The sequence below is a fragment of the Anabrus simplex genome, chromosome 2 (assembly GCF_040414725.1).
Source record: "Anabrus simplex isolate iqAnaSimp1 chromosome 2, ASM4041472v1, whole genome shotgun sequence".
Lineage (NCBI taxonomy): Eukaryota > Metazoa > Arthropoda > Insecta > Orthoptera > Tettigoniidae > Anabrus > Anabrus simplex.
The window spans coordinates 169,928,569-169,952,226 of record NC_090266.1 but is presented as its reverse complement, the minus strand read 5'-3'; the positions used below and the strand labels follow the sequence as shown (position 1 = coordinate 169,952,226).

The window sequence follows — 23,658 nt, the reverse complement described above, 5'->3', positions numbered from 1 at the left end:
AGCTCCTTTTACACCCCCTTAAGTAGATTCCAACCCCTTCCCCTGCCACAAAATACGTGTGTCTTTATGTTTAAAGGAGATTCCAAATACCAATTTTCTCATTCGTAACATCCTCCGTTTTTGAGATTAAGTATCCTCAAATAAAGAATTCAACTCATATTTCAATTCATTTATCCCGTGCCCCCACTTAATTAGATTTTCCCAAAACAAAAGAATACAAATTTTCATGTCTGTGTCATCTTCAGTTTTTGAGATATGCCGTAAGTATCCTCATACAAAGAATTCATCTCCTTTTACAGCCCTTTTTCCAACCACCAACCCTTAAGTGGTTTTCCGAAACAAAAAATACGTATTACTTTATTTTAAAGGAGATTAAACATACCAATTTTCAAGTCTGTAATATGTGGTAAGTTTATTTGATAAACTATAGATATGCTCATTTTAAAAATTCACCCCATTCAACACTTCCCCTTAAGCGGATTTTCAAAAAACAAATTATGCGTGCTCTATTACTTTTACAGGAGCTCCAAATACCAATTTTCACACCTGTAACATCTTCAGTATTTGATATATAAGTATCCTCATAAAAATAATTCAACACATTCTTCAGTTATTTGCACCCCACTCCCCCACCCCCACCCCCTTAGGTGGATTTTCCAAGAACAAAAGAATACATGTTTCTTTATTTTTAAAGAAGATTACAAATACAAATTTTCATGTCTATAACATCTTCAGTTTTTGAGATATAAGTATCCTCATAAAATGAGCTCAACTCAATTTTCAGTCCTTTTTACAACTCCCTTAAGTGAATTTTCTAAAAAAAAAGTTTTTTATTTCTAAAGGAGATTCCAAATACCAATTTTTACGTCTGTAATATCTTCAGTTTAGGAATACCAGTATCCTAATGAAAATAATTCAACCCTTTTTCAGTCATTTAACGCCCCCTTAAGTGCTATTTTCCAAAAATAAAAAACACGTATTTCTTAATTTTGAAAGGAGATTGCAAATACCAATTTTCACGTCTGTAATATCTTCAATTTTGGAGATACCAGCATCCTAATTAAAAATAATTCAACCCTCTTTCAGTTATTTACCCCCCCCCCAAATGTTTTTTTTTTTTTTTTTTTATAACCAAAAATACATGTTACTTTATTTTTAAAAGAGATTTAAAATACCAATTTTCACATCTGTAATATATTAAGTTTTTGAGATATACTATAGGTTGCTCATTTTAAAAATTCACCCCCTTTAACATTTCCCTTAATTGGATTTTCAGACAACAAATTATGCATGTTCCTTTACTTTTACAGGAGATTCCAAATACCAGTTTTGATGTCTGTAGCATGTTATGTTTTTGAGATAGATCGTAAATATACTCATTTTAAAAATTCACTCCCCTTGTGACTCCCGTTTACCCCCTTTTAAGAAGATTTTCCAAAAACAAAAAAGTATGTGTTTCTTTATTTTTAAAGAAGATTTCAAACACCCATTTTTTAGACTGTAACATCTTCAGTTTTTGAGATATAAGTATCCACGTAATAGGTACTCAACCCCTTTTTCACCTTTTTTTCACACCCTTTAAAGGATTTTCTGAAAACAAAAAATACGTGTTTTCTTATTTTTAAGGAAGATTCTAAACACCAATTTTTACTGTTAAGCTTGTGAGATATAGATACACTCATTTAAAAAATTCACCCCCCCCCCCCCTTTTCACCCCCTTAGCGATGGAATATCCAAAAATTCTCCCTTAATGAGCACCTGCAATGTAAGATAAATGTATCCTCAAAATTTCATTTCTTTATGTCCAGTAGTTTTAGCTCAGCGATGACAAATCAGTCAGTCAGTCAGTCATTCAGTCAGTCAAGAAATGTTATTCTATATATTTAGATTATGGTTAAAAAGTCCATTTTTAATGTCCTTGTTTGACTGTTAGATACTCCAGAAATGTAAAAATACGAAAACTCCTAAAATTGCAGCTGAAATTTGGTAAAAGAAAACCGTTAATGAGTTCTTTCTTCTTCTTCTTCTTCTTCTTTTATGACCACATAGGATCACTTTAGTCAGTCCGTCGTTCAGGTCTCTTTGAAGGGATTGTTCGGGCTTTGCAGTCTTCCAAGTACTTCTTCAGACGCTCCGATCTTCGTGCCCTTTCCTCAGTTGAAAATATGCGTGTTGTTGGTTTGTTTTGTGTAAGGGTAAAGCGGAGGTTTGTATTCTTGAGTTTTGTATTCAACTTTATCCTATTTGTGGTGTCTTCTGTTGTAAGGCCTATTTCCTTCAGATCCTCTCTTACTTCTCTGATCCATTTACATCCTGTTGTGGTATTTTTTGAGACGAGATTGTGTTGTACTAGTTGTTTCAGAGGTCTCGAATCCTGCATCCTCATGATGTGTCCAAAGAATCCCAGTCTCCTCTTACGCATAGTATCTGTAATGGGTTCTAGCTCTTTGTACACGACTTTGTTAGGTATTAACCACCAGTATCCATCCTTCTGGTATTTTTTGTTGATGTAGGTTCTTCCAATCCTCCTTTCAATTTTCTGAAGTCTGTCAGTCTTTGATTGTTTATTCAGGTGAAAAGTGTTTCTGCTGCATATGTAGCTTCCGGTTTTATGACTGTGTTGTAGTGTTTTATTTTTGCATTTATTGATAGACATTTCTTTTTGTAGATATCCCACGTTAATTTTTGTGCTTTAGCTAATCTGTTTGTCCTTGTTTGGATTGAGATTTTTTCATTTAGGTTATGTGTTATTATTTCTCCAAGATATTTAAATTGAGTTACTATTTTGATTTTTGTTACCATTTATGGTAACTTCTTTTAGTTGTGTTGGTTTTTGGGGCATAATTTCTGTTTTTTCAAATGATATTTTGAGGCCAATTTTATTTGCAATGTTTTGAAGTTCTGATATCTGGGTTTTTGCTTCTTTTATGTCCACTGCTAGTAATGCTAAATCGTCAGCGAAACCCAGGCAATTTGTTTTGATTTTTCGGCCAATCTTTTTAAAGGAGATTGCAAATACCAATTTTCACATTTGTAATATGAGTTCTTTAAATTAAAAATTATAAATTGTTGACAGTCTTGTCTTCAGCTTAGTATGCAATAAGTGGTATGTTCCAAGCTGTCAGAGGAGAGATGGTGTGGGAGGACATCAGTAGACGAATAAGTTTGAGTGGTGTCTTTAAAAATAGGAAAGATCACAATATGAAGATAAAGTTGGAATTCAAGAGGATAAATTGGGGCAAATATTAGTTTATAGGATGGGAAGTTAGGGATTGGAATAACTTACCAAGGGAGATGTTCAATAAATTTCCAATTTCTTTGCAGTCATTTAAGAAAAGGTTTGGAAAACAACAGATAGGGAATCTGCCACCTGGGCGACTGCCCTAAATGCAGATCAGTAGTGAGTGATTGAAGACAACACTGAAAATTTTGTTCATTAAATAACCCTTGAAGGTTAATCCTTCTTTCTTTCTTTCCAACCACATTTTCCTTATATGTGATCTTACTTTTACTTGATTCTTGAAACCTTTGTGCAGAAAATCTGTAGTTTACATTATATTAATCTTTACACCACTCAGGTTTCTGCTTTATTTAGTGTGGGCTAATATTGGAACCTAGAATATATAGTAAAGAATTCTGGCACACTCTCACTCTCTGATCTATATTAAGGTTTTTTTAGTTGCCATACTCTTTTGTCCTGTTGATGCTTTTGTATGATAATTTGATTTCAAGGAGTTTTATCTTAAAGAAAATTATCTTTGTATCATGAGAAATGTTTTCATGATGTTTAATGTAACATTCTGTTTTAGGATGGAGAACAATTGAATGAGACTGAAGGAAAATTCATATTTGAAAAGCAAGGACACGTAAGAAAGCTGCTTATTAGAGGCACGTCTGTCCATGATGAAGGAGAATACACTTGCGCCCTCGGGGAACAAGAATGTACAGCTGATGTCACTGTTGTTGGTAGGTCAAAGAAGACAATATTTTTTAAGTAAAAGAAAGATCCCTTTATATTCCTCCATCCTAATGAATAAATGCCATTGAAATTACCAATATTCTAAACCAATATACTGGGTGGTTCAGCTGCTCCTATTTCTTCAGATTTATGAAACCTGCAGCCCATAACCTAATGTGAAAATATCTCCCCTGTTGTGTGATAATAGGTTATCGTGTAGGTTCATGGCTTGACATATAGCTATTTGTTGCTGATAAACAGCAATAAGGTGGTAATAATAAATGAAAGAACAAATTAAAAAACAAATGAATGCATAGAGCCATGAGTATAAAATGAACTCTCCATCCTGATCACCGGGCGAGTTGGCCGTGCGGTCAGGGGCGCGCAGCTGTGAGCTCGCATCCGAGAGATAGTGAGTTCAAATCCCACTCTCGGCAGCCCTGAAGATGGTTTTTCGTGGTTTCCCATTTTCACACCAGGCAAATGCTGGGGCTGTACCTTAATTAAGGCCACGGCCACTTCTTTCCCATTCCTAGGCCTTTCCTGTCCCATCATCACCATAAGACCTGTCTGTGTCGGTACAACGTAAGGCTGGTTTCACACCAAGGAAGTCTTTACAAGTCAGTTCAGTCACGTCTGGGTACGTCTAGGTCCGTCACGGCCAAGCCCGTCTAGTTAAGTCCTGTGGTTTCAAACCAAGCACGTCCAGTCCAGTCACATCCCCAGAAGAAAGGACAAGGTGTGGATAGAATTCAGTTTTTCTTCTGCCTTGGAAATGGAAATTGAGCTAGTTAAATTTATAGTTTTGCGCCGGATAGGTCGCCGAAAAAAAAAGCAAGATCGCGGTTGTGGGTTCATCCGATTAATTTCAGAAGGGATATCTATGGTGCTTTCTGTCATGTGTTTCCCGACTTGGTGAACGATCCGTTCAAATTTTATATTTTTTTTTCCGAATGGGGTATGAAAGTTTGTGAAGCTTAATGACCTGGTTCAAAAGAAAGTGAAAAGAAAAACACTAATTACCGAAAGGTTATACAACCAGAGCTTCGGCTAGCAATATTTTTAAGGTAAGTTAACACAAATACTACCTTCAATGCAAATAAGTATTTATTACACCACACAAAATAATTATAATCAAAATTATATTATTTTAACATAAATATTATAATTACAGTGATATTAACATAATTACAAAGCATAGATGGGAGTGGCGACCCCATCGTACTAACAGCCTATATCTGCTTCATTCATTACATCCCTGACCCGGTCAATGACTGGAAAACAGGTTGTAGGTTTCCATTTCCACAAAGCATAGACATTTAAGAAAATTGCATAAAAGAAAATCCACTTTTCCTGATTTATGCACAGAACGCAAGAAGGAAAAAACGCTAAATAACTACACTGATCAGAATGTAACTCGTGTTGTTAAAACAATGAGACTCGACTGGACTGGACGCATCAAAATCAAGCCCGGTTTGGTTCCCCTTCCACTTGACGGGACTGGTTTAACCTTGACTTGACTGAGACTTGGTCTGTGTGAATGAAATATAGCTGTGGTAGTCAAAAACAAAGGAAGATTTCCATGTTGGATTTTCCTGTTGACGGACTAGACGTGACTGGACGGGCTTGACGTGACTGGACATGTTTGGTGTGAAACCAGCCTAAAGCAGAATAGCAAAAAAAAAAAAAATAGCCATCCTGATCAAAAACTAAGTTGGCACTGGAACATTAAAGTATAGGAACAGTTGCATCAAATTTCTCCATGGCTGTAGTGGTTAACAGCCAGCATTGAATTTTTTGTTTGGAGATTTGAACCTGGTGTTGGGAGAATGTTTTTAGGCATTTCTTTCAGTTCCATGGGAGCTGCAGTAACAAAGTTCAGAGGTAATTTTGATTACATATCACATTTAACATGACTCAGATATGCGGATGGGTTTGCCTTGCTGCAGACACCACAGTATGCTGAAGAATCATGCCTTTCTTGAGCCCAGATAGTTGCATCTATTCCCTATGCATGGAGTGTGTACCTATTGTTTGGTTGAATGTGTCCAGCATAATGCTGTAAGTGATATTTACAATGCGTTTGACCATAGTCACTGCTTATGTGGTGATATGTATTAAACCGGGCAAGTTGGCCGTGCGGTTATGGGCGCGCAGCTGTGAGCTTGCATCCGGGAGATAGTGGGTTCGAACCCCACTGTCGGCAGCCCTGAAGATGGTTTTCCGTGGTTTCCCATTTTCACACCAGGCAAATGCTGGGGCTGTACCTTAGTGACAGCCATGGCTGCTTCCTTCCCATTCCTAGGCCTTTCCTGTCCCATTGTTGCCATAAGACCTATTTGTGTCGGTGTGCGACTTTAAGCAAATAGCAAAAAAAAAAAAAAAAAAAAAGAAAACTTCCCATTCGTAGGCCTTTCCTATCCCATCGTCGCCATAAGACCTATCTGTGTCATTGCGACATAAAGCAAATAGCAAAAACAAAAAAATTAGATGTTTATTAATGTCTACTTTATTTATTATTACTTCCAGACAAGGATATCTGAAACTTCAGAAAAGTCAAGTTTTCACAAATGCCTATCCAAATACAAAATGAAAATAAGAAAGGCATTAGTGAAAGGGTTTAAACCCTCACTGTTCTGAGTAGCCAGCTATATCTACCATGCATAATTTCACACAGCTACTTCATGTATGCATTTTTAAGCTTTGTAACACTGTATTCGCGAGAAGAGAGGTTCTCACTTCAGTCCTCTTGTTCTCTGGCCCAGTTTTAAGCTTTTATAGAGCTCTCTAGCAGTAGTAATTACATGGCATAAGTTATCACATCTGTTGTTACAGCATCTACATGCCATGTAAAACATGTTTCTATCAATTTTCATGTGATGAGACTGTACAAAATGGTGGCAAATTGACATATCTGTAATTGGTGCTAACCTATCACATCTTCCATGATACTGTGACCTTCCTTTTCTACGAGGTTTGGGGTATAAATCATGGCAACTATGTTTTCCTCACATTTGCACGGGACTGCCATACAGTGGTCATATGCACTGGAAAGCATGGCACTCACAGCACATACACAGCATGAGATGATGGTGCGTTGGACTGGTACCATGCACAGGGCGATGGGGCTGAAGTAGTAAGCCAAGCACTGTGCATAATGGATTTGACAAGGGAAGAACAGCATGCATACATCAAATTGGCTCTTCTCTGAAGTCGCAGTGACAAAGAATGTCATAGAGAGCTTGTGAATACTGTGGTGAATAATGCCCCTCTGTACCAAACCGTTACAAGGTGGTCAGCAGCATTTCAGCACGGATTTGAAACAAGTAGCAATGTGCAACGGTCCAGAAGACCTGTCAGTGTCCAGACTAATGTTTCACGTGTAGTAATTATCACTTCTTGAGTTTCAAGCCAAAACAGTGTCATCCTTATCCATGATAATGTAGGACCTCAAGCAGCAGAGGCTGTACAGAGGAAACTTCAGTGCTGGGGATGGGAAGTACTGGAACCCCCACCATATGCACCGGACCTGTCTTCATGCGGTTTTTACCTTGTCCCCAAAGCGAAAGAACCATTGCCTGGGAGATTGTTTGGGACACGAGAGAACGTTGCCAATGCTGTGAAACATGAGATTGCAAAATTCACACATGGTGAGGTAACTGGAATGCAACGTCTCCCGCATCATTGGCAATATTTTGTGGACAATCTAGAGGCTACTTTGAGGGTTTATTGTAAATATTACTGTACTGTCTGAAAATAAACATTATGTAGCACAAGGATTTCATGGCTGATGGTTTCCTCCCTTTATAGCCTACACCTAGCAGACCCACCTGGAATTATTCATACATTCCACAGCACTCTCACTTCCATTTGTATATTTCCATTTGTCTGGTAGATACCTCATTTGTGTGGGGAAAAATAAAAATTGCTATAACTTTAGCCCCAAACCTCGTATCAAAAGAAAGTGGACTTTTGGAACAATCATGTACGCAATTCTCTTGCGACAGCTATAGAGGTAGATATGGTTTGTACAGAAGAGTAACATTTTGTAAAAATGAATAGAGAATTGGATTCTGCTCTACATAAAAGGGTACAGTGTTTTTGAGATTGGCCTTACTGCCTCTTGTATGGTTTTTGTATTGTACGGGGAAGTGTATATTAGGCTATGTGTATACAGTATAAAAATGGCATGAGATGTTGTGTAAGATCCAACTAAGTGACATTTAATTCCTAGTGGGTGCAGCTGATCCGCCCTGTATATTTGGAGACTAGTTTGAATGATAGATATAACTCAGGCCATTGACCTTGGCAGTATAATGTGGCTGTTTAAAATTTTACATGTACCGTATATTGATTATGACTGCAAGGTGTTCAGATTCAGGAATACATATTCTGTACAATAATGTCATTCATTATTCTGGTTATTCTTAATACGTAGTTCTGTTTGTATCTCTTTCTACCATTCTGCCAATGATTTTTCAGAACTTCCTCCTGAGATTATCACCAAAATGCAAGATGTTACTGTTGCTAAGGGTGAGAAGGCAACATTTGAGATTGAGCTGACAAAGGGTGATGCTTTAGTCCGATGGTTTAAAGATGGGAAGGAACTGCAGTTCTCTGAACACGTTCAGTTGTCAATTGATGGGAAAAGACAGAGACTAAAAGTTTATAATTCTGAGCTGGAGGATTCTGGAGAATACTCATGTCAAGTGGGTGAGCAGACATCATCTGCTCGACTGACAGTTGAAGGTAAGTTGTTAAGATATTTATTTGGACTAAGTTAATATGGCATGGATTTTAAGTATTTTTTGGGCCTGTATATTTGAAAGTCTGATTCAATACAATTAATTTTTAAATGGAAATTTTTCCATTTATTCATTATAGCATTTACTTACTGGTATTGTTTGAAGTACAACGTGACCGTTCCTATTCATTCCATTTCATAACTATTATCCTTATTTTAAAAGGAAGTCTGTAGTATTGGACTTAATTTATGATCATTACCATATGGTATTTTTTCAGAGCCTGCTGTTGAATTCATCAAGCGTCTTCCAGATGTTACTCTTATTCCACTGAATACAGATGCATCATTTACAGTGGAACTCTCAAGAAGTGTTGATGTAAAGTGGCTGAGGTAAGTCTGTTAAACAAACACGACTATCCTCAATCATATGGTAGAATGAAGAGAAATTTTTAGCTTATCTTCATGGTGTACGCTGAGAGTTACTTTCTCAATGTTGTGGAGGTGAAATGAATTTGCATATAGGTATAATTTTGAAGGTTTTGGATGTGAAAATGCCTTTGAAATTTCTTTTTTTTTTCATAATCTGTGCATCCTCCATAGTTGGTTTTTCCTCGGACTTAGCGAGGGATCCCACCTCTACCGCCTCAAGGGCAGTGTCCTGGAGCGTGAGATTTTGGGTTGGATGATACAACTTGGGAGGAGGAACAGTACCTCGCTCAGGGGCCTCAACTGCTATGCTGAACAGGGGCCATACGAGGGGATGGGAAGTTTGGACGGGATAGACAAGGAAGAGGGAAGGAAGCAGCCGTGTCCTTAAGTTAGGTACCATCCTGGTATTTGCCTGGAGGGGAAGTGGGAAACCATGGAAAACCACTTTAAGAACAGCTGAGGAGGGAATCGAACCCCCCTCTTCTCAGTTGATCTCCTGAGGCTGAGTGAACACCGTTTCAGCCCTTGTACCACTTTTCAAATTTCGTGGCAGAGCCGAGAATGGAACCCGGGCCCCCAGGGGTGGTAGCTAATCACACTAACCACTACACCTCAGAGGCAGACCTTTGAAATTTGACATTTGAAATGAACAGATGAGGAATAATACATGGACACATTCTACATAGAGAGGCAGCCAAAATTCATTAATGCCAAGTATATTAATTCCTTTCCAATTAATTGAGAGATGTAATTGTCCACCATTTTCAATACAGTACAATCAGAGATTATTAGATCACTAAAACATTAAAAGAGTAGTACAAGTTTCATACCATAATTTGGGACATCCTCAGCTACATACAGTGTGGGACTAATTGATCCATGATTAAAATTAACTTTAATCTACAAAATGAAGAGGGGAATTTCAGTCCTTCAATATTTTTGACATACAGGTAGCAACATGTTTTAACATTGCTGCTATAAAATGGTATTAACACACTGTACTTTTTGGTGATTTTAAAATACACTGGAAAATATTTATAAAACTACCACTTAAATCAAAGACATGATTCTAATCAGTTCATATTAAAAATCGTTATGGGCTTTATGGTTTGGTGATGCTTTGGAGAAATAAAATATTATACCATGCACTGGTGTTATTCTATAATGTCATGAAGACATTGTCAAAGTTTCAGTAAAATTGCTAGTTCAATGTTCAGTTAAAATCAATTTATAGAAATCTGTTGTTGAACAGGCTTTAGCAAATAAATAGAAGGTTAGTGCAATGTTGGTCTCTGATGGCAGGGAACATTTCTTGTAATATGACAGTAGACGGCCAGCAGGAATCTTGAAAAACTGCTTGAAATGAAAAATCCAGTGACTATTGATGTTAACATCACTTCAATTGACATGAAAAACAATCCTCAACATATTATCATAAAATTTTTCCATAGCTATCATGTATTGGTAGACATTTATTCTATTTATGACCATAACATTTAAGCATGCACAGCCAGCTTAGCAAAATAAACCAAAGAAGCTCTTGCACTAACAAGATTATTATTTTCTGGTAATTTTAATCTTTTCACATTCTCGCGCACTCACCACACTTCACAGCCTTAGCCGTCATATATTGTTGGTATACAAATTTGCATACTGTGTAGCATTTGGCTGACCAATGGGAGAGGAATGAACCCATCTTTTCACCCATTCTCTGTACAGTCAAAGTGAATTGAACCTAAACATAATGAGTTTTTCTGAAACATTGTATATATTGCTTGTCGGAGATTATATACGTGAACTTAAAAGTGGAACTTACTTGCACATGAACATAAACTCCCTAGTATTAGTCATAAAAGTTTTTTAAAAAAGACAACAATTTACAACTATAGTCAGTAATAAGTAAAAGAAAAGCAAACAGACAAACAAATAAAGATGGATACATGAAGTAAAAACCCAATAAAAGATTAGTGGTTGAACATTACTTTGAACACAGATTTTAGTACTTGTAATTATTAGAAAATGAGGTTCATTTGCTTAAATATAAAATGAATGCAGGTTTTCAGAAGTGGTTATTTGTTATACAAGACATAATACATTCTCTCTTTGCCAACAAATACTATCTGTCTTTTTCCTTTCATCATTTAATACACTTTTAAACAATTGCTGGAAGTTTGTTGTTATTTACATCATATTCTGTGTGATTTTATGCTGAGTTATGAATGAATATATATAAGAGGATTGTCTTCTTCCAGGCAAGGCAAGGAGATTAAGCCATCGGGAAGGTGTATTATCACTTCTGAGGGTACTATGAGGAAACTTGTGATTAAGAAAGTCACTCTTGAAGATCAGACTGATTATACATGTGTTGCTGTTAATGTGAAGACAACTTCAAAACTGAAGGTTGAAGGTAAGTACCAGGAAAATATAGCCCTGTGAACATTTCTGCACATACTATTTCTCTCTATGATTTAGTATGAAATTGTGATGGGGAGTACCGGTACTTCATTAAATATTTACCTGTTGTTTAACACATTCACTCCCGGTTCCCTCCACGGGTATTTAATCATGTAGCCCAATGATTTTTAGATGCCACCCTGACTCGCTAGGTAACATGTAACACATTGTTTTAACTCAGTATCACTCCTATAATATAAACCCTAAAATGTCCGACTCATTGGCTGAATGGTCAGCATCCTGACCTTTGGTTCAGAGGGTCCCGGGTCCGATTCCCAGCCGGGTCGGGGATTTTAACCTTCATTGGTTAATTCCAGTGGCTTGGGGGCTGGGTGTTTGTGCTGTCCCCAACATCCCTGCAACTCACACACCACACGTAACACTATCCTCCACCACAATAACACGCAGTTACCTACACATGGCAGATGCCACCCACCCTCATCGGAGGGTCTGCCTTACCAGGGCTGCACTCGGCTAGAAATAGCCACATGAAATTTATAATTTATTTAACCCTAAAATTCTGAAAATTTGTACGTACCTTCACAAGATGATATAGTGTGATTTTTTCCTTGCCATGACTATTCGTTTTATCACTGAGCACCACTTGAATTTCCAACTGCGCACATCAGAGATCTCGGGACTGGCACATGTTTATTTAGGTCATACATCCCACAAGGTGGGAAATTACCCCAAGCTGTTGTAGAATGTTCATCTGCCCACTGTCTACTGGCAAACTGATATACCGTGTCATGTAACATACATTTGAACGTAAAAAAGTTAGCACAAGTTCAAATCCGACTAAGGTTGGATACGGTATTCTACACATGTAAAACCTAATCCGACCATGATTGGATGTGGGAGTGAATGTGTTAAATTATTTCCAGTGTTGTACATGTCATTTATCTAATTGCATTCAGTTTTAATACATTCTTGCATGGAATATGTATTTTAATGGACTTCATAAGCACAGTGTTTATGACCTGGTATAAATCTTTGCTCTTGTCAATAATTCCAAAGATTCTCTGATGGCTTTTCAAATTTTTATATAGCTCTTAAATCTAATCGTATGTCAACAATTCCAGATGATTATCTCACTAATCTAGGGAATTTGTATTACGATATTCTACTTTGTATATCTTATGATAAAATCACATCGTAATAAGCTCACCAGACAAAAAATTAGTCACTCTAGTGTGCAAGCACAGATGGATCTTTAAGCTTGTACAGATGGCGCACCGAATGAGTCCCATGCTCAACTGCATGTGCACTGCCTGTACGTGAGCATAAGGCAGTAGCAATCAGTGAGGCAATGATATTTCAAGCAGACAGTGTACGTCAGCATTGGTAGATGTAAGGATGTGTCAGAGTGGCAAAAAGGGGCAATCGTGTTTGGCCGTGCCCATGGCCATACGGTGAGTGAAGTTGCTGGATTTGTTGGCGTTTCGCAATGGACTGTTCAACATGTGTACAAGCAGTGGTTTACTACACATGGCCACGAAACTCAACATCAGAATTGTGCTCGTAAAAAGATCCTAACTGAGACATGTCTCACAGTTTGTGAACCAAAATTGCATCCAAACCTGACAGAAATTGCTGCAGTGAGTGAATGAAGGTTCATCCCAACCTGTTCGTGAGAGAAGATTGCGATAGGTACTGCTTGCAATGAACATTTGGAGTTGGTCACCTTGCAAGAGGTCATTGCTCACACAGGCCCATAAAGCTGCGCGTCTTCATTGGGCTAGAAATCATCAAACATGGACAGTAGCTGACTAGCGGAACATAACGGGGTCTGACAAATCATATTTTTGCCTGTATTCCAATGATGCACGTCATCAAGTGCACCGAAGGCCAAATGATGCATTTCATCTTAGATGTGTGCAAGGTCAGATTCAAGCCGAAGGCAGGTGTGTGATGGGGTGTTTTCTGTATCCTGGATTCAGCCCACTCACTGAGGTGACCACTAACATAAACCAGTATGTTTATTTAAACATTCTGGATGAATAGGTGTTGCCTTTCATTCAACATCTGTATGATGAGTATGCTATTGATACCCCAATTTTTCAAGATGACAGCAGCAAAGTTCGTTGGGCTGGACACATATGTGACTGGTTGTATGAATATATATTTTTTTACAACTTGTTTTTCGTCGCACTGACACAAATAGGTCTTATGGCAATGGGACAGGAAAGGGCAAGGAGTGGAAAGGAAGCGGCCGTGGTGCTAATCAAGGTACAGCCCCAGCATTTGCTTGGTGAGAAAATTGGAAACCACGGAAAACCATCTTCAGGGCTGCCGACAGTGGTGTTCGAACCCACTAACTCCCGAATGCAAGCTCACAGCTGCACACCCCTAACCAAATGGCTGACTTGCTCAGTAGGTTGTATGAACACTCCTCCACCCTATTACATCTCGATTAGCCTGCAAAATCACCTGAGTTAAACTCCATTGAAAATCTGTGGGACATGTTGGAACAGCAGGTAAAACGCCGACATCAGCATCCCCAACAATTTGGTGGAAGTGTGCGATGAAATCCCCAGTGAGTGGCTTAACCTGTATGCAACATACCTGCACAAACTTGTGAACACACTTCCTAACCGAACACAGGTGGTTATCAAGTCCAGGGGCAGAGTTACGCGGTATTAAATGATGCTTGTGATTATTTCTCTAGGGGTGACTATTTTTTTTTGTCCGTTGAGCTTATGTTAATTTATAACCTTCAGTTATGGTGTAATGTGTATCCAGCCCTTATCCCATTTCTCTGTGGGGTTGGATATGAACTGAGATGAACCTTCGTAGTGAGGCCCTTCCTGATGTCAACCCATCAGAGTAGTTACTGAGGTGAAATGAATAATGTGACATATATAGTAGCATCAAAGAGTCTGTTCAAGGTTTAATATCTCCATCTGACAGATGAATCACCATCAACAGCATCGTATGCCCTCATTAATTAACACTACAGGGAGGTTTGGAATTGAATCCAGGTTTCTGACTCACAATATAGTGATTAGAAATTTCATACCATCACCTTTCCTATCCTGCCGGCCGACGTTCTGATGGTGAATTTTTTCTTACGAATAGGACCTGAACCAGCTAACCACAGTGTTAGACCATACAAAATCAATGCCTTATTTCAGTTAATGAATTTACGTACCCCTTGGGCTGATGTGGAGTAGGGCTGTGCAATGAGCAAATCTGAGCTCATTCCATTACATTATTATTACTCACTTCTACTACTCAGCTAGTTTGATCAGAGAAAAAACCTGCTGCTAGAATGAACTGAGAAAGAGAGACTCACAACTGAACAAGTCTGGACAGACTCAAACCAGACTCATTGCTCCTCAGTCAAAGTGCACAATATTTGAACAGTAAGCTGTGAATGTCAACCTAAACTTAAAGGCGACTATTGGCTCGGTATACCAGTCAACTCAAAATGTAATCAAACTGCCTTGATTCTGCCATGTGTGTGCATTATGAGTGGTATATGCAGTTATATGCTCAATGATTAAGGCACTTGAACTTCAGAGTTTTCAAGTTGCTCAATTCTGACCAGGCTCATTCTGCTCACTAAGATCAGGCAGCCTGGACAGTTCAATAGACTGATTTGTTCTGTGTTTAGAGGATTTTTGTGATTGGTTCCTTTGAATACTCATTCACCAGAGTGGTCAAGCTGGAAGCTTTGAGTGGGTCTAGACTTCCAAATAATGAGTGTGACCCATCTGTTGCTTTGCACAGCTCTTATACATACTCTCAGTGCAAAAATAGCATAATCAAATTGCTAGGTTAAGAAGAATGACGATGTTACAATTGAAGGTAATTACATGGCACCATCACCAAGTGATGAATAGCTATAGTCTTTTTTATCCCATAAATTTACATTTTAGTAGAATTGTGTTGCATTAACCATAATTTTAATCTAGTTTTTTTTTTTTCAATGTGATGGAATTATTCTCTTGATGTTTAAACATAGTTTCTGTGCTTCTGGATTGATGATACATGTTGTTCATATATTTCTTTTGACATTTCAGTCATTGAGACTGCTCCTCGTATCAATCTGGAGTCTCTACAAAAGGAATACAAGGTTAGGAAAGGAGAAGATGTTACCATTGAAGTAAAATATACAGCAACACCACCACCTAGCGATGAATGGTCTGTAAATGGGAAGGTGGTTAAGAAATCAAAACGGGTAAGATAGTACTGTATATCTGATGAATCCTTTCATATTGTAATTGTACATACATACATACATACATACATACATACATACATACATACATACATACATACATACATACATACATACATACATACATACATACATTACAGACTGTTATGCCTTTCAGCATTCAGTCTGCAAGTCTCTGTAAATTAACTAAGCACTGTCCGACTCGTTGGCTGAATGGTCAGCGTACTGGCCTTCGGTTCAAAGGGTCCCGGGTTCGATTCCCGGCCGGGTCGGGGATTTTAACCTTCATTGGTTAATTCCAGTGGCCCGGGAGCTGGGTGTTTGTGCTGTCCCCAACATCCCTGCAACTCACACACCACACACAACACTATCCTCCACCACAATAACACGCAGTTGCCTACATGTGGCAGATGCCGCCCACCCTCATCGGAGGGTCTGCCTTGCAAGGGCTGCATTCGGCTAGAAATAGCCACACAAAATTATAACTAAGCACTTCCACAGTCCTTTACTTGCAACTAACTCCGTGGCTTCATTTAGTTTCACAACTCTTACATTTAAATCATTAAAATGTGAGTTTAATCTTCATCACCTTGGTTTCTCTCTACTTCTCTTAACTGACCATTGCTGAGCCCATTATTCTCCTAGGTAACCTATCCCCTCTGTACACCTCACATGTCCCTTCCCCCACAAAGCTGGTTTATGTGTACAGCTTCATCTATCAAGTTTATTCCTAACTTAGACTTTATCTCCTCATCTGTTGTTTTCCTAGTCTTTTCTTAAACGATTGCAAAGAAATTGGAAATTTATTGAACATCTCCCTTGGTAAGTTATTCCAATCCCTGGTAAGTTATTCTAATCCCTAACTCCCCTTTCTATAAATGAATATTTGTCACAATTTGTCCTCTTGAATTCCAACTTTGTCTTCATATTGTGATCTTTCCTACTTTTAAAGGCACCACTCAAACTTATTCGACTACTGATGTCATTCCACGCCATCTCTCCACTGACAGCTTGGAACATACCACTTAGTCGAGCAGCTCATCTCCTTTCTCCCAAGTCTTCCCATAGCATATATATAGGCATAGCATATATGAAAAACATAAAATAATAAAATCACACTCTATTATGTTTCAGGTGATTCCAACACTTTCAGAGAGTTCAGCAAGTCTGACTATTAAAAAGGTTGAAGAAGTTGATGTTGGTAATTACACAATTAAACTCTCCAACAATTGTGGAGAAGCATCAGCTGAACTTACATTAATACTAATGGGTAATGAATATTTTATATTTGCTGAAACTTTTTGTTTTAATGACAAAAATGGTGTAGTTTTCTAAAGTAACTGCTGTTTTAATAACATTACAAGCACTCTCCAGTCATTTATTGTGATATTTTATTGCAGAGGTTCCATCACAGCCAGGTACTCCAGAAGTAATTGAAGTTACTAATGAAACTGTTACACTCCACTGGAAAACACCAGATTCAAATGGCAATGCAGAAATTACCAACTATATTTTGGAATATCATGACAAATCTGATTTCACGTAAGTTTAATTTTTATTACAGTTATCGACAATCAGGAAATTTTTAAATTGAGCTTTCATGAATTTTGAATGAGATAAGTTTTACTATAATTTTCTCTTACAATTTATTTATAACTTTTATAAATGTGGAAGATACCTTTAAATGCAATTTTATCTCATATCAAGTATGAAAGAAATAATTTCATACGAATTCCAAACTATGAATTTGTAACACTTCAGTTCATCTATCTACATTTATATCTAGAATTGAGAAATGTCGATAAAGCTTTACTATTTTTGTATTGAAAAGGTGGACTGTTTTAAGTTTTCCTATCATCCAAAGCTTTACTAAACCAAATAGAACTAACACTTAAAAGAACAGTTTTCACATATTTGAAGATTGTATTAAAGCATGTTTTTGTTATAAAACAAGGGTCGGTAGATGCAGAGTGGGTTGTTGTTCCATAAGCTCTGTACTCTGACCGGCCAACCGAGCAGAGGAGAGGTGGTCACGGCTCTACCGTGGCTCTATGCCTCTGCATTCGGGAGACGGGCCTGGGGCACAGTGCTGCATTTCTCACCTGGCCTCACCCGTCGGCTGTCCTGAGAATGGTTTTCCGTGGTTTTCCATTCTCCTGCTCTAAGGTGAATGCCAGGACAGTTCGTAGTATAGGCCACGGCCGCCTACCCCCTCACCTTCGCCGCACATCTCCTTCACCGTAACAAATCTCCCGGCCCGAGAGACGGTGTAACCATCTAAGAGGCCCGCCTCCCCCTTCAGGGGAGGAATGAAAACGTTTCGTAGTAGTAGTAGTAGTAGTAGCAGCAGTATAAAACAAGGAAAGAGGGACTGAGATAATTCTTGAATGATGAGTACTTCTGATTGGTTTGCTGTCTTATCCAAATCTTGATATTGGCTGGGTTAGGGTCACTCCTGAGCTAGAATTTACTTGTAGCAGGGTGGCCAGTTCCTATTTGCTTCTCCTCTAGTCAACAGGAAATGGGCTACCAAGTGGCTACAAGGCCCAGTGTTGCTTAAAGGGCTTTACACTAAAAAAAAATCATAACTTTATGTTGTTGTTTTTTAGGTACATCTCAATGACCACATCTTCCTTCATCTCTGTACAAATTTTCATGTAATTGGACTGTAATGGACTTTGCAAGCGACCACAACACCCCTCTGTACCTCATATGACATTTGTTGTTTGAGTTGCATAATTTACTCTCTTAGCCTCTGTGCTTCATAGTCTAGGTTACTGTAGTCACGCGTCCTACTTTGTGAACCATGGGCAATGTCCAAGTGAGATAGTAAGTGGTCCTTAGTGTCCAGTTGCTATGAAATAGGAGTAGGCATCTCGAACATTGTGTTCAGGCGGCAACGACTACACAACACCAGTGGTCCCTAACTACGTGTAAGTAGGGTAGCATCCTGCTTCACAGAATTTACCAAGCTCACAATATTTTAAGCAAGCCTCGGACCTATGAGAGTAATGGAGTACCGCTTCCATTTGACAGGCAAGGTAGACTCTTTGGAAACAACTTGCCGAACAAAATGGAATTCAATGGGGAGTTATCAATACCAAGGGGGTTGATGGAAGGAAGAAAATAGAACTGGCTGTCAGCAAAGAGAATGCATCAGTATGTATTTGTGTTAATGATTTTCGGGCTAGGGAAGATAACAAGGAAGATATAGGAGAGTGACGTGTGTTAAAAAGAGAAGGAAAGAGTATGGGTTTGGATTGTTCATCAGGAATACCATTGCACCCAACATAGTTTCTGTGTGGCACATGAATGAGTGAATGATGTGATTAGATTTAATAGTTGGAAGAGGAATTATCTCATCTTAGATGTGAAGCTTCCATGGTCTGTTGAGTTATTTAGTTCTTCTTCTGGGTTGAATCATGTTGTTGTTTTCTGTACATTGCATACAGTTTGCTGATGTTTTGAATTTGCGGTATTCTTTGTTATGGCGACTGAAATACCCCTATTCAATCTGAGGTAATCAGGCTTGCAGGCAACTAATCAACTACAAGAGTAGTCATTGTGCTGGCCTTTAAATAGCCTTCTCTCTCTAGCTGATGTAAGCCCTTCAGGGGCTGATGAAAGGTTTGGAAGGTGTGTGTCATTTGCCATGTAGCTGAAACAGCAATTCATGGATGCCCATTATACATAGATTACAATATGCAGCTCACAACTTGAACATACAGGATGAAACTTCGTTATGTAATTAGCACTGGGAATCCACAGCACAAAAGTTATTCTTTCAGAATTAAAATTTTAATAATTTTAATAATAATAACTACTTTTACAGTTTTCGGAGACACTGAGGTGCCAGAATTTAGTCCCGCAAGAGTTATTTTATGTGCCAGTAAATCTACCCACGTGAGGCTGACATATTTGAGCTCCTTCAAATACCATCATACTGAGCTAGGATCAAACCTGCCAAGTTGGGGACAGAAAGCCAATGCCACAACTATCTGAGCCCCTCAACCCGGCAATTGAAAATTGAATTCTTCTAAAATACTTATAAATGCATCTCTTAATATCATTTAGGTCTGTCCCCTAGAAGAAAAGCTCCACTTTCAAGAAAAATGAAATTACTGTCCCTTTTCTTCTTAAATTTTGGGGATATTGTATTTTAAAAAGTAAATGGGAACGAGGTTTTTAAAGGCCAGTAATGAAGAATGACATCTTTAATTTTTTTTTTTTAATATACAGTACAATGCTCTGTACAATATTCTATATACAGTCCAAATGTCAAGAAAAGCCCTCAAATATTTGCAGAGTTATTACATTTTTCAAAAATATACATTTGCTAGTGTATGAGAACCCTTAACTTTAGAGATCTCACAGGATCCAATATTTCAACATCGTTGTATGTTGGCCCAGGTTTTTTAAGAATACCGTAATTTGATGATATGATGAATTAGGTCCAGTAGTTATGATTCTCTCATTATTTTCATGGTATTTTTCTTTAAGAATACAAATATTAAGATCATCATAACTATGTCAATTGTTGCTTTTTTAGTAGAATGAGTCATTAATTGCCTTGTTTGCTCCATCTGCACCCTCAGTCCAGAATTAACTGGCTGGCAATTGAACCCGGAGCTTCTGGCCTGCTCCCTATACCATTAGGCTAGCTACACAATTAAATTAACGTCATTCTATGTTCATTCTTGTGCAGTGTGAAAAGTGGTTTTACCCTCATTTCTCAGAATTCTTCTGTGCCTGATTTTGATATCATATATCCCACAAAGCAAATTACCAGAATATAAACATCATGAGCTTCGTACTTTAGGTAGGGAAAGTCTAAATGGTAATCATGAGATAGCATTACTGTACAGATTGTATTATCTACAAATAGAGCATTAGACTTCTCACAGTTATTAATAATTATTTTCATAGGGTGACTGATAATAAGAATGTGACTGACATTCATTTGATTATAATCAAATACAATATATAATTTAAGAATGATTGAAAGACTTGCCTCATGTAATAATTTTCATGAACACAACTTCCAAATGCAAATTTATATTACTGTAATATTTTAAATAGCACTGGGATTTATATATGATTTCTATTCTTTCTTTCAGATGGATTAAAGTGAATGAAACCTTCAATATTGTTGAAACAACTCACAAGGTGACCAAACTGGTGCATAATAAAGAATATATGTTCAGAGTTACAGCAGTGAATGAAGTTGGCCCTAGTCAGCCATCTCATAATACTCAGTACATTAAGATCTGTGCTCCAGTACAGGCAGAACCTCCTACCATACAAGAACCTCTCAAAGGAGTTGTGTGTGGACTTAAGCAGTCCCTTACTCTATCGTGTGTCATTGGTGGCATTCCTGAGCCAGACATTAAATGGTATGTATTTAGGCAGAAAGATCTCGCCATGTGTATGTTTGAACTTTTTTTTTTAACTTTTGTATTTTATGGGATATGGGAAGAGGTCCTCAAATGTAACTTCAGAGGTGGAAATTCTTCCAGCAGATTTTGTAGTTAGGAATGATATTTATATCAGCACTTGTTTAAAAATCATATTTAAAATCAAATGGGTAACTGCAACTACACTCAGCAGCCAAAAAAAAAGTATTTCAGACAATTTAATGTTAGTCCATTTGAAACGTTGTATAAATGAAATGTTATGACATTACAGCAATATGGCAATTAATCATAAGTTAATTAGCTCATTTGAGAAGTTTCAGTGCGATAATTGATAAACATAATTGATTGTGACAATCACAACACCAATATTGCCGTTTCCCACCTTTAGACAAGAATAACCACAAACAGCTATTTTAAGGTTTATTGCTGTGAATTCTCATGCCGTGTATTTTTGTGGACATTAGGGCTTGTCTGAAACAGTTAGTCTTGCTTCTAAGTCAGGCCATAATGGCTCTTTCAACTGAAAACACAGCCGGGGTCATGGCATTAGTGGAGGATGGGCGCAGTATATGCTGTGTAACAGACGTTATAGGCACGCCTTGTTCTAACATGAACAGAACTGTTAAAAGGTACAGAGAGGACAATATCTACCACCAGGAGGCCCAGTTCTGGTCATAGGGGAATCACTACTGAGCGCGATGATTGCTTTCTCGTAATGTAAGATCTTCATGATCTAGGCACAACAGGTGTAGAGGCCAGAAATGGATTGCTGCAAGTACAGGGCACGAACATCAATGAAAGGACAGTAAGGAGGAGGTTGTATGAAGCAGATTTTAAGTCCAAGAGGCCTGCCACAGGACCTCCGCTTACAAGTGAGCACTGTGCCTCTCGGATGCGATTCGCCAGTGCCAATCAAAACTGGACTGTGGAGCAGTGGAAGTCAGTGCTGTTTACGGATGAATCCAGATTTTGTTTGAAGACACCTGATGGAAGGGAGAGAGTATGGAAAAGGTCCAGGGAACATTATTCATGCTGTACTTTCTCTGCAAGGACACTGTTCATTGGAGAATCTGTGATGGTCTGGGCTGGGATTACCACTGATGCACGCACATAGCGTATTGTTCATCAAGAATGGAAGTCTGACAGCTCACCGATACATTGAAGAAATTTAGTGAATCACATGGTACCTTTTGCACATATCATCAGCGAGAACTTTATCCCGGTGCTTGACAATGCTCGTCCACACGTTACCGTTTATGTACATGGTACCTGGATGAAGTTGGAATTGAGCGCATGGTGTGGCCCGCTCATAGTCCTGACCTAAACCCAATAGAGCATGTGTGGGATGTGTTTGGGAAACGTGCTGTTGTTCCCCTGATACAATGGCTCAACTGTGGGCTGCACTCTAGGCAGAATGGGAGTTCATACCTCAAGAGAACATTCAATATTGCATCCTTAGCATGCCTGATCAAATCCAAATTCATGTTGGTGGACTGTTGTGATTGTCACGATCAATAATGTTTCTCAGCTATTGAACTGAAACTTTTGAAATGGGCTATTTAATTTAAAATATATTGCTATATTGTTGTAATGCCATAATATTTGATTTTCACCATGTTTCAAATGGACTAACATAAAATTTTGTCTGAAATGTGTAGTGTTTCACATTTTTTGCTGGTGAGTGTATATTTCTCTGATTCTTGCAGGAGATTAATTTCCCTTGAAAAGCTTTCATTTTCTTGCCAGATGTCATTAATAGCAAGATGTAAAGGCTTTGGATCCCAATGAAGCAAAACTTTATATTCAAGTATAATAATTATGACTTACGTTCCATTTGGGGCCGGGTGAGTTGGCCGTGCGGTTAGGGGCACGCAGCTATGAGCTTGTATCCGGAAGATAGTGAGTTCGAACCCCACTGTCAGCAGCCCTGAAGATTTTCTGTGGTTTCCCATTGTCACACCGGGCAAATGCTAGGGCTGTACCTTAATTAAGGCCACGGCTGCTTCCTTCCCACTCCTAGGCCTTTCTTATCCCATCGTCACCATAAGACCTATCTGTGTTGGTACGACATAAAGCAAAATTCAAGTTTAAAAACTTCATGTTAATTCCATATTGAACTGAGAATCTGATGGAAACAAGAGAGGTCCACTTATTCAATACCATATAATGTTATAAGATAAATTATAACATTTCATTCACCTGGATCAATACTTTAATGCTGGTTTGAATCTTAATGATATTTCTGAGAAATTGTTTGATTTTTTGATAGTGTTTTTCAGACTCAGAAAAGCTTCCAATAGCAAATCAGTTTTTCATAGCATACAGAAAACGTTCTCACGCCACGCCCTCTCGCCGCAATGCCCTGCATAATTCCCCTCCCTCTTCCCTTCTTCCTTCATTGCCATTGGCTCTGGGCCCTTCCTACTCCTTCTCAGTACCTCCCTTGTTCTGCTTCCCCCTCCCTTCCCCTCCAATG

At 38.2% G+C, this 23,658-nt stretch overlaps 1 protein-coding gene across 5 annotated transcripts in view; it reads left to right on the top strand.

The window, feature by feature from the left end:
- Positions 1-23,658, top strand: part of LOC136863970 (titin) — a 348,159-nt gene that overhangs the window by 239,409 nt on the left and 85,092 nt on the right. For all 5 annotated transcript variants that reach the window (XM_067140439.2, XM_067140437.2, XM_067140436.2 and 2 more), the window contains 8 exons: positions 3,810-3,966; positions 8,441-8,707; positions 8,981-9,092; positions 11,384-11,538; positions 15,611-15,768; positions 16,903-17,038; positions 17,169-17,310; positions 20,886-21,161. In XM_067140439.2, the coding sequence (XP_066996540.2) occupies positions 3,810-3,966; positions 8,441-8,707; positions 8,981-9,092; positions 11,384-11,538; positions 15,611-15,768; positions 16,903-17,038; positions 17,169-17,310; positions 20,886-21,161 (1,403 nt within the window). The remainder of the gene's footprint in view (positions 1-3,809; positions 3,967-8,440; positions 8,708-8,980; positions 9,093-11,383; positions 11,539-15,610; positions 15,769-16,902; positions 17,039-17,168; positions 17,311-20,885; positions 21,162-23,658) is intronic.